Genomic DNA, 21,911 nt, shown 5'->3' on the forward strand with positions numbered 1-21,911 from the left:
CTCCAGAATTCAATCAATCAAAATAGCTTTATTGCTATAAGTATTAGTGCAGCCATATGTGTATTGCCAAAGCATTTAGTCTATACTTAGTGGCCACATTATTAAACAAGAATACTCCATTAGTACTGAAGAAAAAGGGCCTGGAGAGCCAGAACAAAAGGAAATAGAACTAAATTTTATATCAGCAAAATAGTATTTGTTATGTACTTGTGAGCCATGATCTGGCACCCCAGCAGAAATGCAAAATTTTTTTTTTAGAAATGCTGTGTTTAATGGTGCAGGACCAGAGGTTCAATCTATGACAACCAAAGCTGAAGTGTAAGATGTCCAGATTAATTAAGCTATTACATTAATTAGGCAGCTGTCTGGTCCATATGGCTATTGCCGATAATGCCCTGCATTCTACACACTCGTATCTTACGCACTTGATTTTTCAAACCAACAGTCAACCAGATCAGATTAATGATAAATTGCCAAAGTGGAGCCAAGCTCTCCCTTAAGCTACTCTCATCATGCAGTCTTTGCTTTTGAAAAGGTCAGTGAACCTGCTGTTGGATGTTCCAGCTGATAATGATGTGTGTGTGTGTGTGTGTGTGTGTGTGTGTGTGTGTTGATTTCTGAAAGCATCTGTAAGCCTGTATATGATTGCTGATTAATCCTATTGACCGTTCTGAGTGATGAATACCTCATCTTGTGAGGTGCGAGTCAGTCAAAGCAGTTGTTAGTCATATGAGAATCTGTCAGAGACTACTTAACATGCTCATGTTCAGTAGAATATGTTACCAATATATGTCTATGTTCATGCAGACAGTGAACTAAACAACATCTGGCACTCGAACAGGAAATCTCTAGAAAGGAATTTGTTTACTAGAGATAAAACTGACATTATCTGGGCAGTGAAAGTTTGCTTTGCTATTTACTCGTTAGCTAGTCATCTTAATTATGAATTATGGCCCTATGACTATTTGACAAGACACTATAACATTAAATTTATTTATGTTATAAAACCTCATTTATAAATGTGAGATTACAAAAGTGATTACTTTAATAAACTGTCAGTAGTGTGGAATTGGATTTGTATGTAGTATAGAACATGTTAAAAAATGGTTTTACGTTTTTAATGTTTTAAAAAGAAATGCTGAAAATATGCCAATTCTAACACAACTATGAAATGATATACTGTATTGGAGCATAGGCAAAATATGCAACAGGTCAGTTGAACATTTAGATCATCTGGCATCATATCTTGCTTTGCTAGGATCATGTCACATTTACCCTGCATCCCACCTTAACCACCCCAGTGGTTCTGTAACTGTTCATTACACTGGGCATTTACCAAGCAAACCTACCATATACAGTACGTGCACTTTGTAGGTACACTATATGGACAAAAGTATGTGGACACCTGACCATCACACCCATATGTGAACCTTCACCAATCTGTTGCCACAAAGATATGTCTTGCCTGACCCAGGCCCCTGCGCCCTACCTCACTACTGTTCTTATGGCTGAATGAGCACAAATCCCCAAAGCCTTCCCATAAGAGTTTAGGTTACAATAAAGGTAAAGGAGGACTAAATCTATAATGGGATATTCACCAAGCACACATGGATGTGATTGGTTAGGTGTTCATGTACATTTGGCAAAATGGTGCATCATACAGTTACTGTCAGTAACCTGGCCGGCTGTTGCTATGCAGACCTCACTACCACAATAAGACCACCACCAACCAGTTGTTATTTGGTTAGGGACTCTTCTTGGTAGTACCACTAAAATGGTAGTGGGTGGTTTGCTGGTAAGACTGGATCATCCCCAGCAGCATTTATTTTTAAACTGTACACCTACCTTATTAGTCAGCTTTGTAGGTGAACTGTTAGAGACTATACAGTAGCTCATCTTTTTCCATGCACAATGAGTGGTAGTCATTTTCTGGCCCTTCATCACTTTCTGACTACAGGACTACTGATAGTCTCTGGAGCTTCACACTTTGTAGTGTATTCTTTCACCTGTTAATTACTGTAGATCAAAATGCATACAAATTGAATAGACATAAATAATAAAACACAGGCACGATGGCTAAGTGGTCAGCGTGTTTGCCTTACACCTCCAGGGTTGAAGGTTTGAATTCCTACACTCAGTGTTGAGTGTATGAATGTGTGTGTGATTGTGCTCTGCAATGGATTGGCACCCTGTCCAGAGTATCCCCCACCTTGTGTCCCATGCCTCCTGGGATAGACTCCAGGTTCCCCGCGACCCAGTAAGGATAACCGGTACAGAAAATGAATGGATGGATGGAATAAAACAGGTAGGTATAGTATTATGCTAATATCCTCCAGCTCCTTCTAGCCTGTATTCACTATTAACCACATTAATGTGTCTGAGTGGAATAGTACATGAAGGTCTGGGAGAAGTGCAGGCACCAGGACTTTGTAATTACCACAAATGTCATTTAGTATCGCAAATAATTCACTCAGGCCTGGTAATCTGTCAGAGAATTTAATCTGCACTCAACAAACAGGTTTTCCCCTCCTGTGGCCCAGGCAGCCATTGTAAATGAAGGTGTAGCTCATTAATTTCCGGCCTAGTGCACGGCCCTTTCCTGGAGATCATATTTCATGATTACATTAATCAGTAAGGTGGCAGTAAATCAGGCTCAAGATGCTGCAGGTTTGCGACTTCTCCAGAACCCCATCTCAGAGGTGTCCGTCAAAAGAGCTCATTTATTTGGCTCATGACTTTTTTTTTTCCCCAAGCATCTCATTTTAATGTGATTTCCTAAGTAATTTCCATTTTCTTGGAGAAAATGCAGGCTACAACTATGAATAGGGTATCATTCCACCTAAGTCCCATGGCACATTGATTAAATGCTTATGTAGTTTCACCTTAAACCCTACTCGAACTAGCACACCCTGCCCCAGGTTAAGGACTTAATCTATTATGAGTGATAATAACTGGAGTTGATCAATTTGGAAGTGAACAGGGTCCATAATGCTACCCATGTGTCAAAATTGTATATGTATTTATAACTAGCCTACATAATGAAAGTGGGAGTGAGCATTTTCCCTTGATTTGTATTTGTATCGCTAACATTACAATAGAAATACAGCCATCTTACCTGGTATGTTTATTTTTGTATAGTTTTATAATCTTTTAGCATGTTTTTATGGATGTGCTTCCCTTGAAAATAGTGTTTTAGGATGTGATTATTCATATATACTGGTATAGCATGAAAATCTTGGTGGATAGAGTTACAAGAGTTCATGAATTTATGATGAAAACATTCAGCTGTGGTTATGTGCACCAGTGGTCTCCGTGCGTGCAATCAGTGAACATTCCAGATTAGAACATGTAAACAAACCCTAGGAGGACAACAGCTGCATTTGCTTTGCCTCTCCCTACTTCACTCTCTCACGTGCAGACACGAAATTCAAGGATTAGACAATATTTATCTTGCTTATCAGTAAGACAAATGAAGGCAACAGAGCGCATGTTTACAGGCAGTAATGCGCAGAATGACTATAACCAATTCACTGCTAGTGAGCTTAAGTAAGTATACAGTGCCTTGCATATACATTTATTGAAATATTCTATAAAGGGAAGTTATTTTTCACTTAGCAAAAACACAGACTTCAGATAAAATACTTGACCCATTATAGTACATAATCAGATCTATGCTATTGCTTTACACTCAGCCACATTTTCCCATCATCTAAACCTTAAAGTGTATTCAGCTGTTCTGTGTGAGGGAGGAATCCTTTTTTTTTTCTCTCCCTTTTTTTTGCGCACAAAGACAGATTCCAAGTGAAGAATGAGGGCACACAAGTGAGCATGCTCTTGAGATGTTAATCCCGCCTGCCTTTGTGTACATTCCTGTGCAGCTCCCTCACTTCACTTCAAAAACTGCACCTCTTCTGAGAGTTTCTTCTTATTTTTTATTTCAGACTCCATTCTTCAGAGCTTTCCTAAGCCTACCTTGTTTTTCGTTTAACATGAATTGGTCCTGCTTGGTTTGTCTGGTTCCTCTCTCACTCGTTTGGCACTGTCCAGTGATTTACAGCAGCCCAATGACTAGGACTCCAGATACAGGCTCGCAAATTGAGGTGGACTGTCCTTCCAGCTGTGTGTTTCCACCGTTTCTTAACAGTCCATCACCAACTAAGGTAAGTGTTGCTTCATGAGATACTTCGCGTGTATGGGCTAAATAGTTAAATGCGCAACATGTAATGTCATTCTATAACTGGAAAACCAGGACCCCAAACTCTTTATAAATGGTGTGTAAATGGTATCAAAGAACACAGATACACAGTAGTTTTTTTTCCCAATTATACTCAAGTAACTCCTTATATTGTACACGGTACAAAATGATCTACTATACATCCTCAAAGCCATCTTCCGAGTCCAGACAATGTCCATAAATGCATGGCTCTGCGGAACATTTAATTAAAATTGTATATGTATAAATTACTTAAATGACCAACTAATGAAGGGGATTTGTGTGTGTAAGTATGGGCATGTTGCTCAATTCTTCCATTTGCCCTTCTTTGCAGGCAACTGTCCTGTTGCCTCCAGGTGCTTATTAACAAGGTCCTCTTGAACAGAAGGCAGGCAAGGCTGGTATCTGCTGTACTCCATAGTGTACTCTCCTTTCCCCTATGGAAGAAATAAAATGCTTGAATTACTACCCAGATATTATACAAAACAAGTGTTCCAACAAAAAAGCCTAAATGGTGCTTAGTTCTGCATAATTCTGGGCATACACTATACAATTCGAGCCTGTATTTAAATGGGATTTTTGCTGTATCCATCATTGTTAAACTAACAGCTTGGGGTTGGACAATCAGAGAAATTAACTTTTGATGTCAACATAAACCGTGCATACAAAGCACTAAACATTATTGAGGCCAGACTGATCGAGTGGTGGCAAAAACATGTTTTCATGTTGTTGTTTTTTTCATAAACCTGTCACAACGTGCAGGAATTATAAAAATGCTGGCAGAGAATTCGGACTGCCCTTAGAACACAATCAGAGATTGAGTACACTTAAATAAATAAATAAATAAATAAATTTTCTATCGGAGCTATTTGTTAAACTTACTATAAACTTTAAAAAGGTGTGCTGTGCAGTTTCTGTGCAATTTATTCTTCGGCTATAAACAGGTTTTAAATCAATGTTGTTTTTTTTTGTTTGTTTTTTTACAGTTAAAAAAAGTAAATAGCTTTTAAATACCTCAGTGCACGAACGCAACTCAGTGGAATAACCAAACATGTCGTTGAGCGGAATCTGGAAGAGACACACCCATAGGAAGGTTAGGATTTAAGGCACAGCTGTATATTTCTGTGTAATAGAACTGAATAACCTAAATCAGATTAGATCAGATTCATCAGTCCTTAAAAATCCTAGCATTATAAACACGTTAAATCATTCATCTTAAAACAGTGCTCTCTGAATTCAATAAACCTCCACAGAAAGTTTCTCAGTACTGAATTTGTTCAGATGATGATCATGTAGAACTTTATTTCTGCTTTTACTTGACGCTCCTCCTGAATGTTCCAGTGTGTGTGAACATACTTACTTAGTGTATCCAAAAAAAAAAGTATATATACAGTATACGTACATTTCGCTATATTACACTGATGTAAGCAGAGTGAAGAGACATTTTGCCGAGTATGTACTTACATCAGCGTACAGGGTGAAGTAACCCTCAGACCCGTCTTGGCCAGTGATGACGCCATGACGACGGTTGACCCCGGCGATGACGGTTCCCTGGAATTCGTTGGGTGCAACGATCTCCACCGACATAATGGGCTCAAGAATCACCACATTAGCATTTTCCATTGCTATTTAAAGAAGACGAAAGAGTGCATCAGAATTCAGAGAAAACGGACACTTTCAGAAATGCATTAAAATCTTACAGTCTATAAGTGTTTGTTCATTATGGGTTTTATACTAAAGAAAAATCAATTGGGCTTGAAATAAAACAGTACAAAGTAAAGATCTTAGAGATTTCCAGAATAAAAGTAATCAATCTTAGCTATCATGTTCTCTCACTCATCGTTTTTTCCTCTCACTTTCACACCAAAAGTGTTTCCTGAAGTGTTGTTGGTTCTCATCTTACTGGGATCTTGTGGAACAGATATGCTTCAGGGTTTCAATCTATACATATTAAATCAGAATGCAACCTTATCCATAGTGCTGTTGTTTTTTTTTTTCCATGTCTTTGCATGAGTAAAGAACAAGTAAAGAACTCTCACTTCCCATTCCCTATGAACCATATGTTCTGATTGTTGTAGATTGTGATTTTGAATATTATTCACAGCATATAGAAATTGAGAGTATGTTTGCTCATGCAAAAGTTATCATAAGTGTTTGTATGGCTATGATACTCTAATATGTCCAGAATAAATCCAGAAAAAAAACACAAATATGCTGGTTGTACACTGAGCCACTGTCTCTTGTGACCATCTCATGATTTTTTTTCTTACCAGTGTGATTTCCTGTAGCCTGTCCATGCCAATCCATTCATTAGTCAGACACTAAGTCAACCTAAAGTCGTTTGCTTATAGAAGCTCGTTGGCATAAAGGGTGTAGAGTGGAGCTACACACTGACCCTGTTTCATAGCGCCCTCTCCAGCTCGGATAAACGAGATCTCATTCGAGTCCACCATGTGATGCGCTCCGTCGTCCAATACAAATCGCACACCAGATACCTTATGGCTTGTCAGAGGCCCCTTCTCACATGCCTCCTTGAAACCCTACAGGGAACAGAAAGTAAGAAAAAGTTAGAGCTGAAGAGTGAGGGCAGGAGAGAGAGAGAGAGAGAAGAATGGCTGCACAAAGACTGTGGGAACAAAGAGTCGAGAATAAGGACAAGGATTTGTTCATAATTCTTGGTCGCTTTCTATCCTTGAGCAACTTCAAGGGGATTAGAAAGGTGTGCTTGTAATTCTAATTAGAGTTGGTGATCAATGAAGCCTAATCCTATTCAGAGGCTCTGCAGTACTGAAACATCTAGCCCCTTGTACAGTATACTGAAGCTCAGTCACAGTACTATAAGCAGTACTATGTCTCCAGAGAACCACTCATAAATAGGACTCGGTCTTGTCTACCTACTCTAAATGTCAAACATATGGTGTGTTTGTAGGCCTGGGTGTTTCACACAATGTGCCATTTTGCTCAATCAAAGACATGGTGCACTTTGAGATTTATCAACATTCAGCTTCAGGAGGAGTTAATACTGTTCATTAACACCACTACAAGCTTTGGAAAGTGTTTCTTCTTCAAATTAAGAAACAGGAAGATGATCTGGATAACCGTTCACAAGTGTTGTGCAAGTAAACGGACAGATCCCAAATGAGGAAACTTGCCTTTTCAACAGCAGGCACAAACTGTTTGGGTATGTTGGTGCCAATGGTCTGGTCTTCAAATTCAACCTTGGTGTAATTTTCTGCATCCAAAGGTTCCAGTACTCCCACCACTTTACCGTACTGCCCAGACCCTCCAGACTGCTTCTTGTGAGTGAAGTCAAATCTAGAAACCAGGAAGCAGAACAGTACAGAACTTTTCTCCACACTCTGATCAAAGTAAAACTCCATGTAGTCATGCAGGGTATATGAGCACATTCAATTTAATGTTTGTCTGAAACACTTATTTAATATCAAATTAAGATCATTTTTACACAACTGCTATATATTGTATATGAACACAAAATGAAATGTGCAATGCTGATATAATGATGAAAATATTTAGACAATATTATAAAAGATAATACAGTATAAGGTGTGGATATATGATGAAACTAATTTGTTTAAAAATAAAAATGCAAACGTTAACACAGAAGCTAGGCATGCCGTCTCTTTAAGAGAAGGCGGGACAGTTAGCAAAGACAGGAAGTAGGAAGGGCATTCCACAGGAGTGCAACAGCAACTTGAGCACAACTGAGCAAGTTAAACAGTGTGTACGAGCACCACTAGAATCTTCTGCTTCTTTTGTTTACCTAGTACTAGTCTTTACTCAAAAGCAACATGATCTGAAAAACCAGGGCCAAAGTCCACAAGCTGAGCAACCGCACCCTTTCTCTTGTGAATTTTATCGTTTCTCAGGACAGTGAGGATCAGGTCGAGCTAAACATGACTTCAAGAGAACTGAATCCTAAATTTTATGAAGCATCACGGGCGGGCCAGGCCATCCAACACTACATCAACACCGTCCATGGCTCACCATTCAGGCTGTATACTGTGACCCAAGTCCACAAGGCAAGAGCAGAGGTAAACCAAGACCAAATTTCTTCACTTTTCTACACTAAGAACAGGTAAAATAACCAATGTTTGTGCTAGGGTAACCTGTGGATTTATCTCCCACTGACAGGACATGGGTGAATCAGGGATGAAGTACATCCTTGAATTCTCTGTGAAGGACATCGTCGGTGAGGTGAGTACAGTTTTATATCTTTTATACACCTTATTTGGTCATGTTTGAGTTTGCTGGTGTGTGAGTGTGTGTAGGCAGATTAGATTAACCTTTGACCTATTTAGTCTCCGTGAATATTTGCTATGTGAAGATGAGACTGTGTATATAGAATGAACACAGTGCCACAAGTTATTAACATGTACAAAAAGGTTCATTGTTCAGATCTGGTAAGATTGTTACAATCCATTATTTTACTAACTGAATAAATCAATCAGTCATTATACTTCTCGTTAATTGGTTCATCTAGAAGACCACTGTGTTGGTGTTAACCCCACTAATTAATCAGTTGTTTGATGTTTCTCATTGTGCTTTTTTGTCTTAGTCAGCTGCCTGTAACAATTGAAAAACTAAAGCTGTAAAATGTTCCCCTTACCCAAAATGCACCGTATTGGCCGATGAGTTTGCTGCTCCTTTACTTTTGTACTGGAGCTGCAAAGCTAAGACGGCGGGCGAACAAGTAATGAAAAGCTACAGCTGCTAGTTTAGCATTATGCAAGGAAGTCATGCATTAGGAAGTCAGAATCGAATGGATATGCTGTTATCTACACAAACGGACAAAACAACAGCACAGAGATACATAGTAGTAGTAGTAGTAGAACAACCCACTACTACTACTACAAGGGCAGAAACCACCATCAACAATAAGAGTATTAATACGGTCATTCCTACTGTATTTGGTAGAAGAATATTTATATATTTTTTAAAAAAAGTTTATGATCATTCTTTAACTATAGCAGCATGTAGGCAACACTGCAGTGAATAGGAAAACACCCCTCATTTTAGTTCTCAATTTATAAACAAACTAGCTCACAAAGCCAATATTAAACTGAATTATATTATGATTTTGTTCTTGACCTACATTTTATCATTATATGTAATCGTTTTATTTTAGCTTTTAGTTAGACTAACATTGCTAGCAAGTGACATACAACACAATACAAGCATTTTTTTTTAATGCTAAACTTAACCAAGGGAACATTTTCTGGCAATACAAACATGTCTGTAAATGTATTTCTCAGTAGAAGTGAGTCTTCACTAGGTCTTATTTAGTTTAGACCAAAACAAAATGTACTGTAGATAAGAGCTGTTCTTGTGCTGCCTTCTGAACAGAACAGGTTGTGAGTGCACCACAATGACCTAGGTAACTTCCACTGATTACTGGCACATGCCTAGCTGTGAACGTACTTAGAAATTTCGAATGCGAGTAAATTAAATGAACGGAAGTATGGTATGCTGCAGAGTTCAGAGGGCCAGTGCTCGGCAGAGGTGCTCTACCCAAGAGGGGAGACTCAGCGTCCACCTCAGGTCCAGTGCTCCTGTGATGGTCTACCTCGTCTTAACACCACTGATAAGGAGCAGGCATTCTACCAGCAATACAGTGTCAATAGCAATGCTGTAACTGCAAGCTCCATACCAGGTATGGTCTTATACAGCTCTGCAATGTACACCAAGACCTGAGACATATTTCTAAAACCAGAGTATGCAAGTGGTACAGTGGTGCTAATCCAAAAAGTCTGTATCCTGGTGTAGTGCTTGGGATTCCTATCAGATAATGGTATTTATGGAGGTTTTGTGGAAGTTTTGGGATAGTGACATCAATTTCAAACGTGGTGTTAAAGTTACCATGTTAAAGAGCAGTAACAAACAATGGAGGAGTTTCAAGAGGGGAAGAGTTTTTCCATTGTACTTGATGTAAATGGTATCAGACATTACACTATATATGGAAGGGTTGTTTTTTTTGTGTCCCCCCATTACATTTGAGTGCGATTGTGTGCATTGTTTCTAGATTCACCCATGTGTGTGTGTGGTACCTTTGGCACCATGAAAAAAAGAAAAGAAAAGAAAAAAAAGGTTTACCAAGTTACACTGATCATCGTCTCTCTACAGACAGCTATGGTCACGTGGAGCCTGATATGGTCCCTTTCTGGCACTTGGGACGGTTGGCCGCCAGCTTTATCATGCTTAACGAGTCCAATGAAAAGACACTCTACAACATGGCTCAAGTGTCCAAGATTAAACAGCTGGTGAGAAGATTATGTTAAGATTGTTAATTCCACATGGGTTATGTGGTACTGAATAAGCACAATTTGCAATTAAGTAGCAATTGAAATTATGAATATGACAGGTACTTTTTCTTACTTCTTTGTCATTCTTACTTTCCCCTTGTTAAACATTCCAGAAGAGTGAAGATGACCAGCTAAATTTCGAGTATGAGGTTCTCCTTCATGACATGATTTCCCAGGTAACAACAAATACCAATGAATCTGAATAGTTACTATGGAGTTAACTGATCTTACTGATCGATGTAATTCACGATTGCCATTACGCTTGAACTAAAGTCATTTTTATTTTACTCAGAATGGCAAATGCTAATCGCAGGCTGAGCGGTACTGAACTCTATTCACATTTTTTTCCCCTCAGGAGATTATTCGTTGGAAGCTGCTAATCACCTGGTCTCCAGCAAGGAGTGTAAAAGTTGTAGAAAGTGAATTGCTGCCACGATGCCGCTGCAACTAAAACCCTCAACTATACTATAATAAAAACATTACTGTAAAGTTGCTTCTTGAAATGGCTGCCACATTTTACCTACAGCTATAATAACTGGATTGATGTTTTGAGTAAATAAATAAGCAGGCTACGTCAACTACTACTCTTGATATTCTATATACACACACTTTCCACAAAATCGTAATGAGAAAACAGATGAACTGTAAAAGGCAGTCGTTCGTAGGAACCGGTTCAACTGTTATTGAATCACTCCAAAATGATTTGGAAAAAAATGGGTTGAATCGAAGGGTTGAAAGTGGTAGCTAGTATTTATAACAAATGATGTATGTAAAATGTAATGATCAATGAAAAACTAGCCCTTTAAAACATTAGCTATTTTCAAGCAAGTATTAATCTATAAACTAAAAAAAGAGTGAGAGACAGACACAAGATTACTGGGAAATAGCATGAATTCAAGGGGAAGTCTGTGTGTGATATAGTTGTGCCTGGTGCTGGAAATTGTGTGCAATTACTTACAACAGGTTTGTAATGTGGTGTACAACATCTGGCCTAATGGCTAGTAATCTTGTTTTGGGTTATAACTATGGTTTCACTGAGAACATGCTGTTTTTATTTAATGATTTTAAATAGGTTTAAGCTTTTCTAACAACTGCTGTGAACAGTTGGGGGGGGGAGGGGGGATGAAGGAAATGTGGTAAGTGTTCCATCAACAGACTGAACCTCACATTAACTGCCAAATCTACTCATCTTAAGCGTTCATGCAACATGAAATATTGCCCAATGTTCCATCAGCAGTGTGGTACTTACGGCACAGGGCTGGTCACCGTCTCTCTGAAGGCCACTTTAGGTTTCCCCATCACACATTGGCAGTTATACTCCCTTTCCATTCTCTACAACACAAATCAAAACCTTTTCGTTGACTTTTCCCCACAGCAAGACAAATATTATTCATTTCTTAAACCCACGAAATGACCAAATCTGATTTGTTAGCTTGGACTGCTGTTCCATTCGCTCACATGACCGTCAATGACTATTGCATCATTGCAGATGTTGATGCACTAAGTAGTGAGGCACAGATGGAAGTAAGATATTTGTTTGGCTACTAACATGTAGATTTGGCTTTGTATTATGCATTATGTTTTACATTGGAGCAGGGTCATTAGGAAACGGGTCTGAAGACGTTCAGCGTGGGCAATGGCAATTAAAGCATAAGAAGGATTTCAACAGAAAAAGGATTTAGGTCAACTCTTGGTAATATCCCAGGTAATGTCCTCCCTTGACCTGCCTTCAAGCTGTTTTTGTACAGTTTGTTGTTCATCAAATGTTGAAAAAACAACACACACACAAAATCCAATTTGACTGATCAAACTTGCTTTTGTATTCAGAAATCCAATTCTAACCAGATGTGAAAACACCAACAAATGTGACATGAATCCAATTATAAAACTTATTGTTTTTAATCAGATTGCAGCTACATGTCTGAACAACACCAAGTCAAAAATGACTCAGAAGACTTCACCTCACTGGCTTAATGACCAAGTATTCTTAACAAGTTTGAAGTCTTTAAAAGACAGAAATGCCTAGGAAATTCTGAACCTCACAAACACTCTTAGAAAAGATTTTAGTCCATTTTATAAGAACTCTTTAGTTGATTAAGTGGAAGTAGTGCAATACCTGGGAGTAGATCTCCAGGTGCAACTCCCCCATGCCTGAGATTATAGTTTCCTTGCTCTCGGTGTCAAAATGCACCCTGAAAGTGGGGTCCTCTCTGGTGAAGCGGTTGATGCCTTTGGAGAACTTGTCCATGTCGTTCTAAAGGGACCAGAAGATATAGTGGATAAGTGTTTATGTGCTGCATGTTTTATTTTTATGTATGCGTAAAAGGTAAACTCCTAAATGCAGCACTTACTTTATTGACTGGTTTTATAGCCATCGAGATGACTGGTTCAGGGATATGGATGGACTCCTGCACAACACACAAACACAAAGAAAAGTCAAGTGCATATTCAGTATGCATTTGAGCAAGTAGATAGGATATGGAAACATCCAGCATGCCCTAAAGAAAGGCTTCGGAAATATCTAACAGACGACATGACTTGTGGAAGTTTTGAACAGCTGCTCTGCTTAGCTTTACATAACGAATATGACATGTCCATATTATTTATTCTGATGCTAATCCAGTAGCTGTGTGTATTTAGTGTGTACTGTCTACATACACGGTCCTGTGTATTAATTGCAGTTCATTGCATGTCATCATTTATTTTGTACTATATCATCATTCAAATTCAGATTTTTGGCTTCCCCAATTAATGAAACATAATCATGCTTAATTAAAAGTTAGACATCTGACTAATGTTAGATATTGTTGTTATTGACTAGAACCAATAAGTTGAGTCTGCAGACGAAAGCAATTTCTTTTACCTACACAAGCAAACCTAAACACCTGGAAAACAACATCCATTATTACATACAAACACGCATATTCACTTCCTCATCTATTTTTAAGATAAATGTGATTAGATTTAAATATCTTTAAGTTTACGCCATCATACAGTGTTTAATTGAGTATATAGTGTACCAGAGAGAGGTTGGCGCTTGTGCGAGCTGTAAATGTGTCTCCGCTGGCACAGTCGATCCCGAACAGGGCGCAGATGTCACCTGCATACACTTCCTCTACGTCCTTAGAATAAAAAAATAAAAAAATAAAAGAAAAACACATATACAAGTTTCTCAGGGGCATACACAATTTACAGAGACTTAATTTCCTGCATGTTTAAAACTTCTGAAACAAAACCCAGATTTAAAAAAAATGTCCTCCCACAGGATTACAAAGGACACAAACCATAATGCAGTGATGTAATACACTCCAACACTTTTAAAAACCAAAATGCACATCATTTTATAACACACAGCGCCCCGTTTTTACTCTGCTCTACATGCATTTGAATATTGTGTGCAGTGATCAGTTGCACAGATCTTCAAATTCTTCTTCTTTATTTCTTTAAGAAGTGCATGATATTTAAAAACGTACACGTTTTGCTGATATGTGATGTGTACTTATGGAAGGTCACTTTGTAATGTAATGTGTATTATTTTTAACAAAAAAAACAAACAAACCAAACATTTTTTCGTTACAGATTATCATGCAGTGACACATTCTCACCTCCATCTGGTCTGCATGGAGGCGCACCAGCCTCTGCACACGCACCTTCTTGGTTGTGCGTGTGTTGTAAATGTACTCGCTCTTCTTCAGGCAACCCTGATACACACGCACATAGGTCAGCTGCCCAAAACGCCCGGCCTATGACCACACACAAGAATCAGAAGGTGGGAGAAGAGAGCACAAAACTACAAGTCTAAAATCTCACATTTAGAAGGGCACACACAATTTGTGTTGAAACATTAGACAGTGTGTGTGTAGCCCGTTTAGATTTGATGAAATTCCGACTCTGCTTACTAATAACTTTCTTATAATTATATACTAGAATTATATATGGGCAGTGGTGGCTTGAGGGTTAAGGCTCTGGGTTACTGATCAGAAGGTCGGGGGTTCAAGCCCCAGCACTGCCAAGCTGCCACTGTTGGGCCCTTGAGCAAGGCCCTTAACCCTCTCTGCTCCAGGGGCGCCATATCATGGCTGACCCTGCGCTTTGACCCCAGCTTCCTGACAGGCTGGGGTATGCGAAGAAAACAATTTCACTATGCTCTACTGTATATGTGACCAATATAGACTCATTATATACACTATACATACATAAGTTTATACACACAGAATTAATAAGGTCTTACCTCTAGTTTGAAGGCCAAACCCACAAAAGGCTTTGTGTCATCTCTGGTTGAATCCATCAGGATCTTATTGCTATTACTCGAGTCCCTGTATACACATAAATGAACTGAGCACGTTTGCTTAAAAATTGTACTTCACAGAGCAATTAAAGTCAACGGAGATTTACAACGTGGCTGTTTACAGTAGCTTTAACTGTTTACCCCCCTCACAGATTCCTCAAAAGCTGGTTCCTAGTTCAGAGTAGTTTAAGAGATGGCGAAGTGGACACAGTAGTAATGAGTTTAGACTCACTCTTCGTTGAGGATGGCATAGTTGTTGACCTCACTGGGGTTAGGCAGGTAATCAAGCACAGCGTTCAGCAGGGGCTGAACACCTTTGTTTTTCAAAGCGCTGCCCACCAGCACTGGAGAGAAGGAGCGCTGGATAGTGGCCCTGCGTACAGCCGCCTAAAGAAATACAATAAATACAAGCAAACAATGACCGCTGAAAGATCAGTAACATTATTAAAGTAATATTGGAACATGGGTACTTTTTTTCAGTGCTAGGTATTGTTTCTTTGTTTTGTTTTTTTGTATTAGATATTTAAAAAAAAAAAAAGGGGTGGCCAGCTTGTGAAACAACCCATAGTTGATTTTGGACTTCAAGATGGAAAGGCAATGACTGGAGAGCAACCGACATACCTTAAGGTCTCCAACAGTGGGAACTCTCTCTTCCAGAAACATCTCTCCGAGAGTTTCGTCGGCATTGACTACACACTCCACCAGTTCTTGTCTGCGCTCGGCTGCCTCCGCCCGCATCTCGACTGGGATCTCATCAAAACGAATGTTCTGGCTAAGAGCAGGACAGACACAGACAGGAGAAATAGACACAGAATTCAGCACAATTGTTACATGATACAGGACCCACCAAGACAACGTGAATCAATTTAGTTTACCTATTCATGGGTCAGAGATGATTGAATTCATATGACTATCATAGCACCCTTACCCACAAGGACCTTCAAAGTAGATGCTGCGTTCCTCAATGAGGTCGATGATTCCTCGCAGGTCTCCTTCCAGCCCGATGGGAATGTTGACAAATGCTGCATTATGATTCAGTTTGGTCCTGAAAAGGAATGAGAACCCACTGATCATGGAGTCTGATCTCAAAAAGCACAATGTTTTTTTGGCTTTAAAGGATATGTTTACTCAACGGCAACAGTCTTGCTCCAAGTTAACAACCTCTGAGGCTGTAAACTAATAGTAAATTCGTACAAGGCTAATAGTTTTGAATTCACGCTAGTAAATAAAAGGGAGACGTGTTAATACTGCTATATGCCTCTGATGCGTATAGCAGTGTTAACACATCTCCTTTTGACCTATTACAGGAATACTAAAGTATCAACCTTGTATCAGCCTCTGAGACATACAGCTATAGTAACATGTCTTAGTAGAACTGCTCCAGTCAGTTCGTGCTCACCTGAGCTGCTTCACTGCTCGATAGGGGTTTGCTCCCATGCGGTCCAGCTTGTTGATGAAGGTGAGGAAGGGCACGTTGTAGCGCTTCATCTGCCTGTTGACGGTCATGGTCTGACACTGCACTCCTCCGACAGCACACAGGACCAGCACAGCCCCGTCCAGAACCCGTAGCGCCCTCTCCACCTCGATAGTGAAGTCTACATGGCCTGCAGGAAGAAAAAGGGGAGGGAAAAGATACACGTGATGCAATGGATCCATATTTTTTTAGCTTTTTTTGTAGCTCTATAATTGCATTTCATGCCCTAGTCGGTCTCGACCTGGTGTGTCGATGATGTTGATGTTGTGCTGATTCCACATTGTGTACGTGGCGGCAGATTGGATGGTGATCCCTCTCTGTCTCTCCAACTCCATAGAGTCCATGACAGCACCGACTCCATCTTTCCCCTTTACCTAAAGCATGACAAATGACGACCGAGCTGTGTTATGCTTTAAATGTCGGATTTGAAGTGTCTTTTGTAATTGCAAAATAACTGGTCTTGCCATTAATAAACGACTAGCTACAACAAGGAAAGGACAACCGAAGTTAATATGGTGCTTACTTCATGCATCTCTGCTATTCTACCAGTGTAGTAAAGCACACGCTCTGTTAGTGTTGTCTTGCCAGAGTCGATATGTGCCGAGATGCCAATGTTGCGGATCCTTTCATTTGGGACGATTGCAGATGAACATGGCCGGCAAATGTTCATCAGCACCTAAAACACAATGCCAAAGACGGGAAGGCATAACATTTGAAAAAGGCTTATTACCAACATATGACAGGTAGATGATCAACAATGCAAAATTCAGCACCCATGAACCTTCCCCGTCCCTTTTGAGATGCTGCTTGGAAACTCTGTTATGCTATGCATGGCCCTTGTAGTTGGTAGTATGTTGAGGACAGTGGTGGCTCAACAGTTAAGGCTCTGGGTCACTGATTAGAAGGTTGGGGGTTCAAGTCCCTGCATGTACTGGGATATGCGAAAACTAACAATTTCCTTCACGGGATCAATAAAGTATACCCATCTATACATTTAGGAGAATGCTTTGGAAGAAGACAAAATTCATTTACATTTAGCATTACATTTACTTTTTTCATTTGAGCAAGACATGCCTGTTAGATGAGAACAACAACAATACGACACTGTTTTTGCTATGCAATTTACTGCTGCATGCAGGAGCACACACATATATATACACATATATACAGCCAATCAACCAAGATATGTTTGGTGGCTCATGTCTGCTTCTTATATTTTGCATTAACTTTAACAAGTCAAGGAAGTTTTTTACAGTAATAATAATAATAATAAATATAATAATAATATCTCAGAATGATAACTAATTAAACTAAAGCTACAAATGTTTTGTTCATGTTTATAGATTACAGTAAATCACGTCAAGTTCTATACCACATCTGCATGAAACATGTGTATAACATCACTGAAGACCTGCATGTGGTTTAAAGCAGATATCTATGAGAGGAAATGAGAGATTTTGAGATAGACTTCCATCACTTCTTATCCACAGCAGCCTGGTGCACAGTAGCTCTAGCACATCATTACAGAAGGTGCAGAACTTTGGACACCAAACATGTCAGAGCTGACTGAGGGCACATGGTGGGACACATGGTGTAATTGGAATATTGTAGGAATGTTGATTTCTTGCTATAATATTCCTGTAACTGCCTATATATCTGGAATGAGAGTCACACAGCAGCAACTCGTGTGTCTTTAGAGCAACGACAGAAAATCAACTGATCGGTGATTTTACACGAGCTTGAATAAATACTAAATACAAATGTTGACTGGTTTAAGATTATGTTTGTAAGGTAACCATTCACTGAGCCGTAAATCCTGTGCTTTAAACCCATGCAAATCAACACATACCTGTTTCACTTTCACATTTACTGGATTTAGTAGATTTAGACGATTTAAAGCGAGGCCTGCTTTTAACAGACGCATTTTATGAGTCTTTTCGGGTGGGTGTGTGTGAGGACGAAGCTGTACAATTCCCGGTGATGAGCTGTAGAGATGTCAGGCTGAAAGTCACGCCGGCTGAGCCACAGTGAATCCACTTCCGGTGACGAGCCACGCGATTGGTTGCAGACTTACAAACACATTTTCACAGCGCCGCATAGTGGTGTGGATGAAGTGTTCAGCAAAATCTTATGTACTAATTTTTTAAAGGTGCAGTAGCTTTTTTTTATTATTATTATTTATTTATTATTTGTGCAAATAACCTGCCAAATATGTAAAACATGATTTAAAAAAACCCCCAAAGGTTTATGTGATGACCTCTGGACAAATGGACTAACGTATTATGTGGTTGAGAAAACCCACTTGGAAAAATAACTTCCGGTACAGATTACTTGTTTTTGTTTGTTTGTTTGTTTGTTTGTTTTTATTTATTGAATAATTCAACAACTTTACATAGCACAACATATCATTAGTACAACACAATCTCAGTTGTAACAGTTGCCAGGGGGGTGACAAAGGGATACATTGATCATTTATAAATGTGGTAAGATGCCATCAGAAGCACAGTTCTGTTTGCTTTGGGATGTTTAGAATATAATATGGTACTATAATATTGTTTTAATTGATTTACAAAAAAAAAAAAAGAAGAAATGCAGGGTTTTGAACTATTAAACTTGCACTGTATCGTGTTAGTGAAGTATATGATACTTCACTAACAAAAACAACAGGTTTATTCCATAATACCTATTATAGTCTTTCCTTTCATAGTTATGGAAACCAAATAGCGCATGCTGATGTGTAAAATCAAAGTTAGATTGTATGCTGGTCTTCATAATTTTGAAGTGTGATTACGACTCCAAAATAAATGAAGAACTGTCTCTGATGAGTTGTTACAAAAACAGCGCTGAGTGTCTATGTCATTTTGGATTCTTTGAATAAAGCATTTATCTGGATAAAATTTTGTGTAACAATTTGAAAACTACATCTTTGACTTTGTTTGTCAAAAAGTTTTTCAATGGTTAAGTCCATATCTCTTCCCAAGGGATACTGTCAACAAATCCATTCCAATAAGAAATTACATATGGGACTGTAACAGCCTCTTCTTGAAATAAAGCTCGGATTGCTCTATTATTTTTCCTAGGAATGGTTGAGAAGCACACCTTCCCTATAGAAGTATTTAAGGGGTCGATCACAGATAAATTATAGTCAAATTAGAATGTTGATCTCTTAAAAGCATTACAGCACCTGAAGGTATTGCGTCAAGGATTATTGAGAATTCTTTGGGTGTGATAGGTATTTTAAATTTCATCAGCAATTCCCTGTAAAATAAAAGCACTCCTTCAGAATTCAAAAGTTGACCTACCAGTAAAATCAGATTACTTGTTTGTGTTTGGGCCATAAATACCGGGGGTGGAGCTTTGGGAACATTGGGGGAATTAAGGGTTGAGTTGCTGGGGGAAACCATTCAAATGTTTAATGTCTAATTGATCTACTTAACTACTTGAACCTACTCCAATGTTGATAATATTGGGGGGGGGGGGACACGACACAATTTACCTAATGCACATTTAATAACTTTCTTTGCCTTAAGAGGAAAGGTTCCGTTACAAATAGTTAAGTTTATAGTTATTACAGAAGGATGTATTGTACTATTAATCATGTATCAGATATTTTTCATCTTTACATGAATTGAGGAGCACAGACAGAGAAGATGTATAGCTAAATGTTACCAAACAGATAATTTTCCATTTCACATTAAGTACCCTTTCAATGTTATTTCTTTGCAAAATATAATGCTTTTATGATTCCTTCCTAATTTGTATACTGCTTTGTGAAACTGGCAGAATCTACCAACCTACTCCAATGTTGATAGCGTTATAATTAATATTGGCATTCACTTGCCAATTTGTGTGAGTCTGTATATGTGTATATATATATATATATATATATATATATATATATATATATATATATATATATATATATATATATATATGTATCTGGGCATCTAGAAAGTATTCAGTATTCAATATTCAGTACTCAAGGTGCTCTATTGGTATTATAAACAATGCATTGCATTCAACGTTGCATAAACTTAGACATAGACGTGTTGAGACCAGCAGATGGCGCCATAACACCTTACTTTCAGGGAGTGCCTAGAGGCCACTAAACATAACACGGCTTGATTAAATGATTATGCATATTACATCTCTCACTTCTCAGTGACAAACCCAAGCTGTTTTATTTTGATGTGATGAAGTGCGACTCATCAGTCAAAGAAATGGCTGCATTTCAACTTTCAAAGACCTACAGTGTCCAACCTCTTAAGTGAGTTTCCACACTTTCACATATTTATACCTAGAAAAGAAAGGTAATTGGCTATATGTACTAGATATGCAACTCTGCCCATCAAACTAATTTACCACAGTGATTTTTGAAGGGTTTCTTGCCTCATGTGATGAGCTTCTGTAGATATATTAATGTACTTGTTAATCATTGAAATAGTCCCTCTATATATAAACCCTCACTGAGCACTTTATTAAGACCACTATACTAATACTGGGTTGGGCCTCACTTTGCTCTCAAAACAGCCTCAATTCTTCATGGCATGGGTTCCACAAGATGTTAGAAACATTACTTTGAGATGCTGGTCCATGTGGTCAGCAACAATATTCAAATAGGCTGTGGCATTCAAGCGATGACTGAATGGAATTTTCTGGGCCAAAAGTGTGCCAAAAAAACATTCCCCACTCCATTACACCACCTCCACCAGCCTGGACTGCTGACACAAGGCAGGTCAGGTCCATGGATTCATGCTGTTGGTGCCAGATTCTAACCCAACATCTGTGTGCCACAGCAGATGTGGAGATTCAGCAAACCAGGCTAAATTTTTTCAGTCTTTGACTATTCGGTTTTGGTGAGTCTGTGCCAACTACAGCCTCAGCTTTCAGAAGACATGGTCTTCTGTTGTAGCCCATCCACCTCAAGGTTCGACGTGTTGTGGATTTTGATATGCTTTTCTGCTCACTACAGTTTAGTTCTGCACGATTATGGCCAAAATGATAATCCAGATTATTTTGATCAGTATTGAGATCTCGATTATTTATCACGATTATAAATTGATTTTAGTGACAACATATTTTTATTGCACTTTCACATTTATTATGTTTTCTCATGCCACAATATAACACACAAGTAGGCTTGAGAAAACTTGAGCTGGTCAATTATGACAGAATTTAGGAACATAGTGTGAGCAATGACAAATTCATTTACCGTCTGATAAACTAAATCTAATATTTTCAGCTAATTTTACAGACTGTATGCAAAAAACAACCGTTAACCTGTTCCACCTTGTAAACGTATACAATAAACCTCAATGTTCAGTGTTTGACGTCTGCTCCTCTTAAATATATTTAAAGCTACACTATTAGACATTTTCCACTGTCATGGTTGTGGGCTGGAGTCAGTTCTCAAACCGCTCTGTGTATATTGTGCATATATCTGAATAATCTCATATAGGATGTGATTGGGTGAGTTCATTTACCCGTCAGATGCAAAGCGCTTTAGTTTAATGGTGTTCATTACTGACGCTCCGATCAGGATTTTTACAGCTGATACCGATCCAGATACCAATCTTTTTTCGTTTAAACTTTAATCAGGAGGTCTGTCATAAACAG

At 38.7% G+C, this 21,911-nt stretch overlaps 2 protein-coding genes across 2 annotated transcripts; one reads left to right on the plus strand and one right to left on the minus strand.

The window, feature by feature from the left end:
- Window positions 1-3,558: 3,558 nt before the first annotated feature.
- Window positions 3,559-18,347, minus strand: gfm1 (G elongation factor, mitochondrial 1). The gene is made up of 18 exons (XM_053651268.1): window positions 18,145-18,347; window positions 16,819-16,971; window positions 16,537-16,669; window positions 16,221-16,425; window positions 15,750-15,866; window positions 15,443-15,593; window positions 15,054-15,208; window positions 14,765-14,849; window positions 14,139-14,276; window positions 13,554-13,655; window positions 12,885-12,941; window positions 12,650-12,787; window positions 11,783-11,865; window positions 7,366-7,528; window positions 6,609-6,753; window positions 5,678-5,838; window positions 5,228-5,281; window positions 3,559-4,650 (listed from the first exon to the last, which is right to left on the minus strand). Exons 1-18 carry the CDS (start codon window positions 18,217-18,219, stop codon window positions 4,519-4,521), a joined length of 2,247 nt encoding a protein of 748 aa, XP_053507243.1. The 5' UTR covers window positions 18,220-18,347; the 3' UTR covers window positions 3,559-4,518.
- On the plus strand, window positions 3,840-11,111 carry lxn (latexin). Its single transcript, XM_053651271.1, has 7 exons — window positions 3,840-4,160; window positions 8,101-8,265; window positions 8,366-8,428; window positions 9,707-9,884; window positions 10,355-10,491; window positions 10,647-10,709; window positions 10,889-11,111. Exons 1-7 carry the CDS (start codon window positions 3,840-3,842, stop codon window positions 10,982-10,984), a joined length of 1,023 nt encoding a protein of 340 aa, XP_053507246.1. The 3' UTR covers window positions 10,985-11,111.
- Window positions 18,348-21,911: the final 3,564 nt, after the last annotated feature.

This window comes from Ictalurus furcatus, chromosome 20 (assembly GCF_023375685.1).
Source record: "Ictalurus furcatus strain D&B chromosome 20, Billie_1.0, whole genome shotgun sequence".
NCBI lineage: Eukaryota > Metazoa > Chordata > Actinopteri > Siluriformes > Ictaluridae > Ictalurus > Ictalurus furcatus.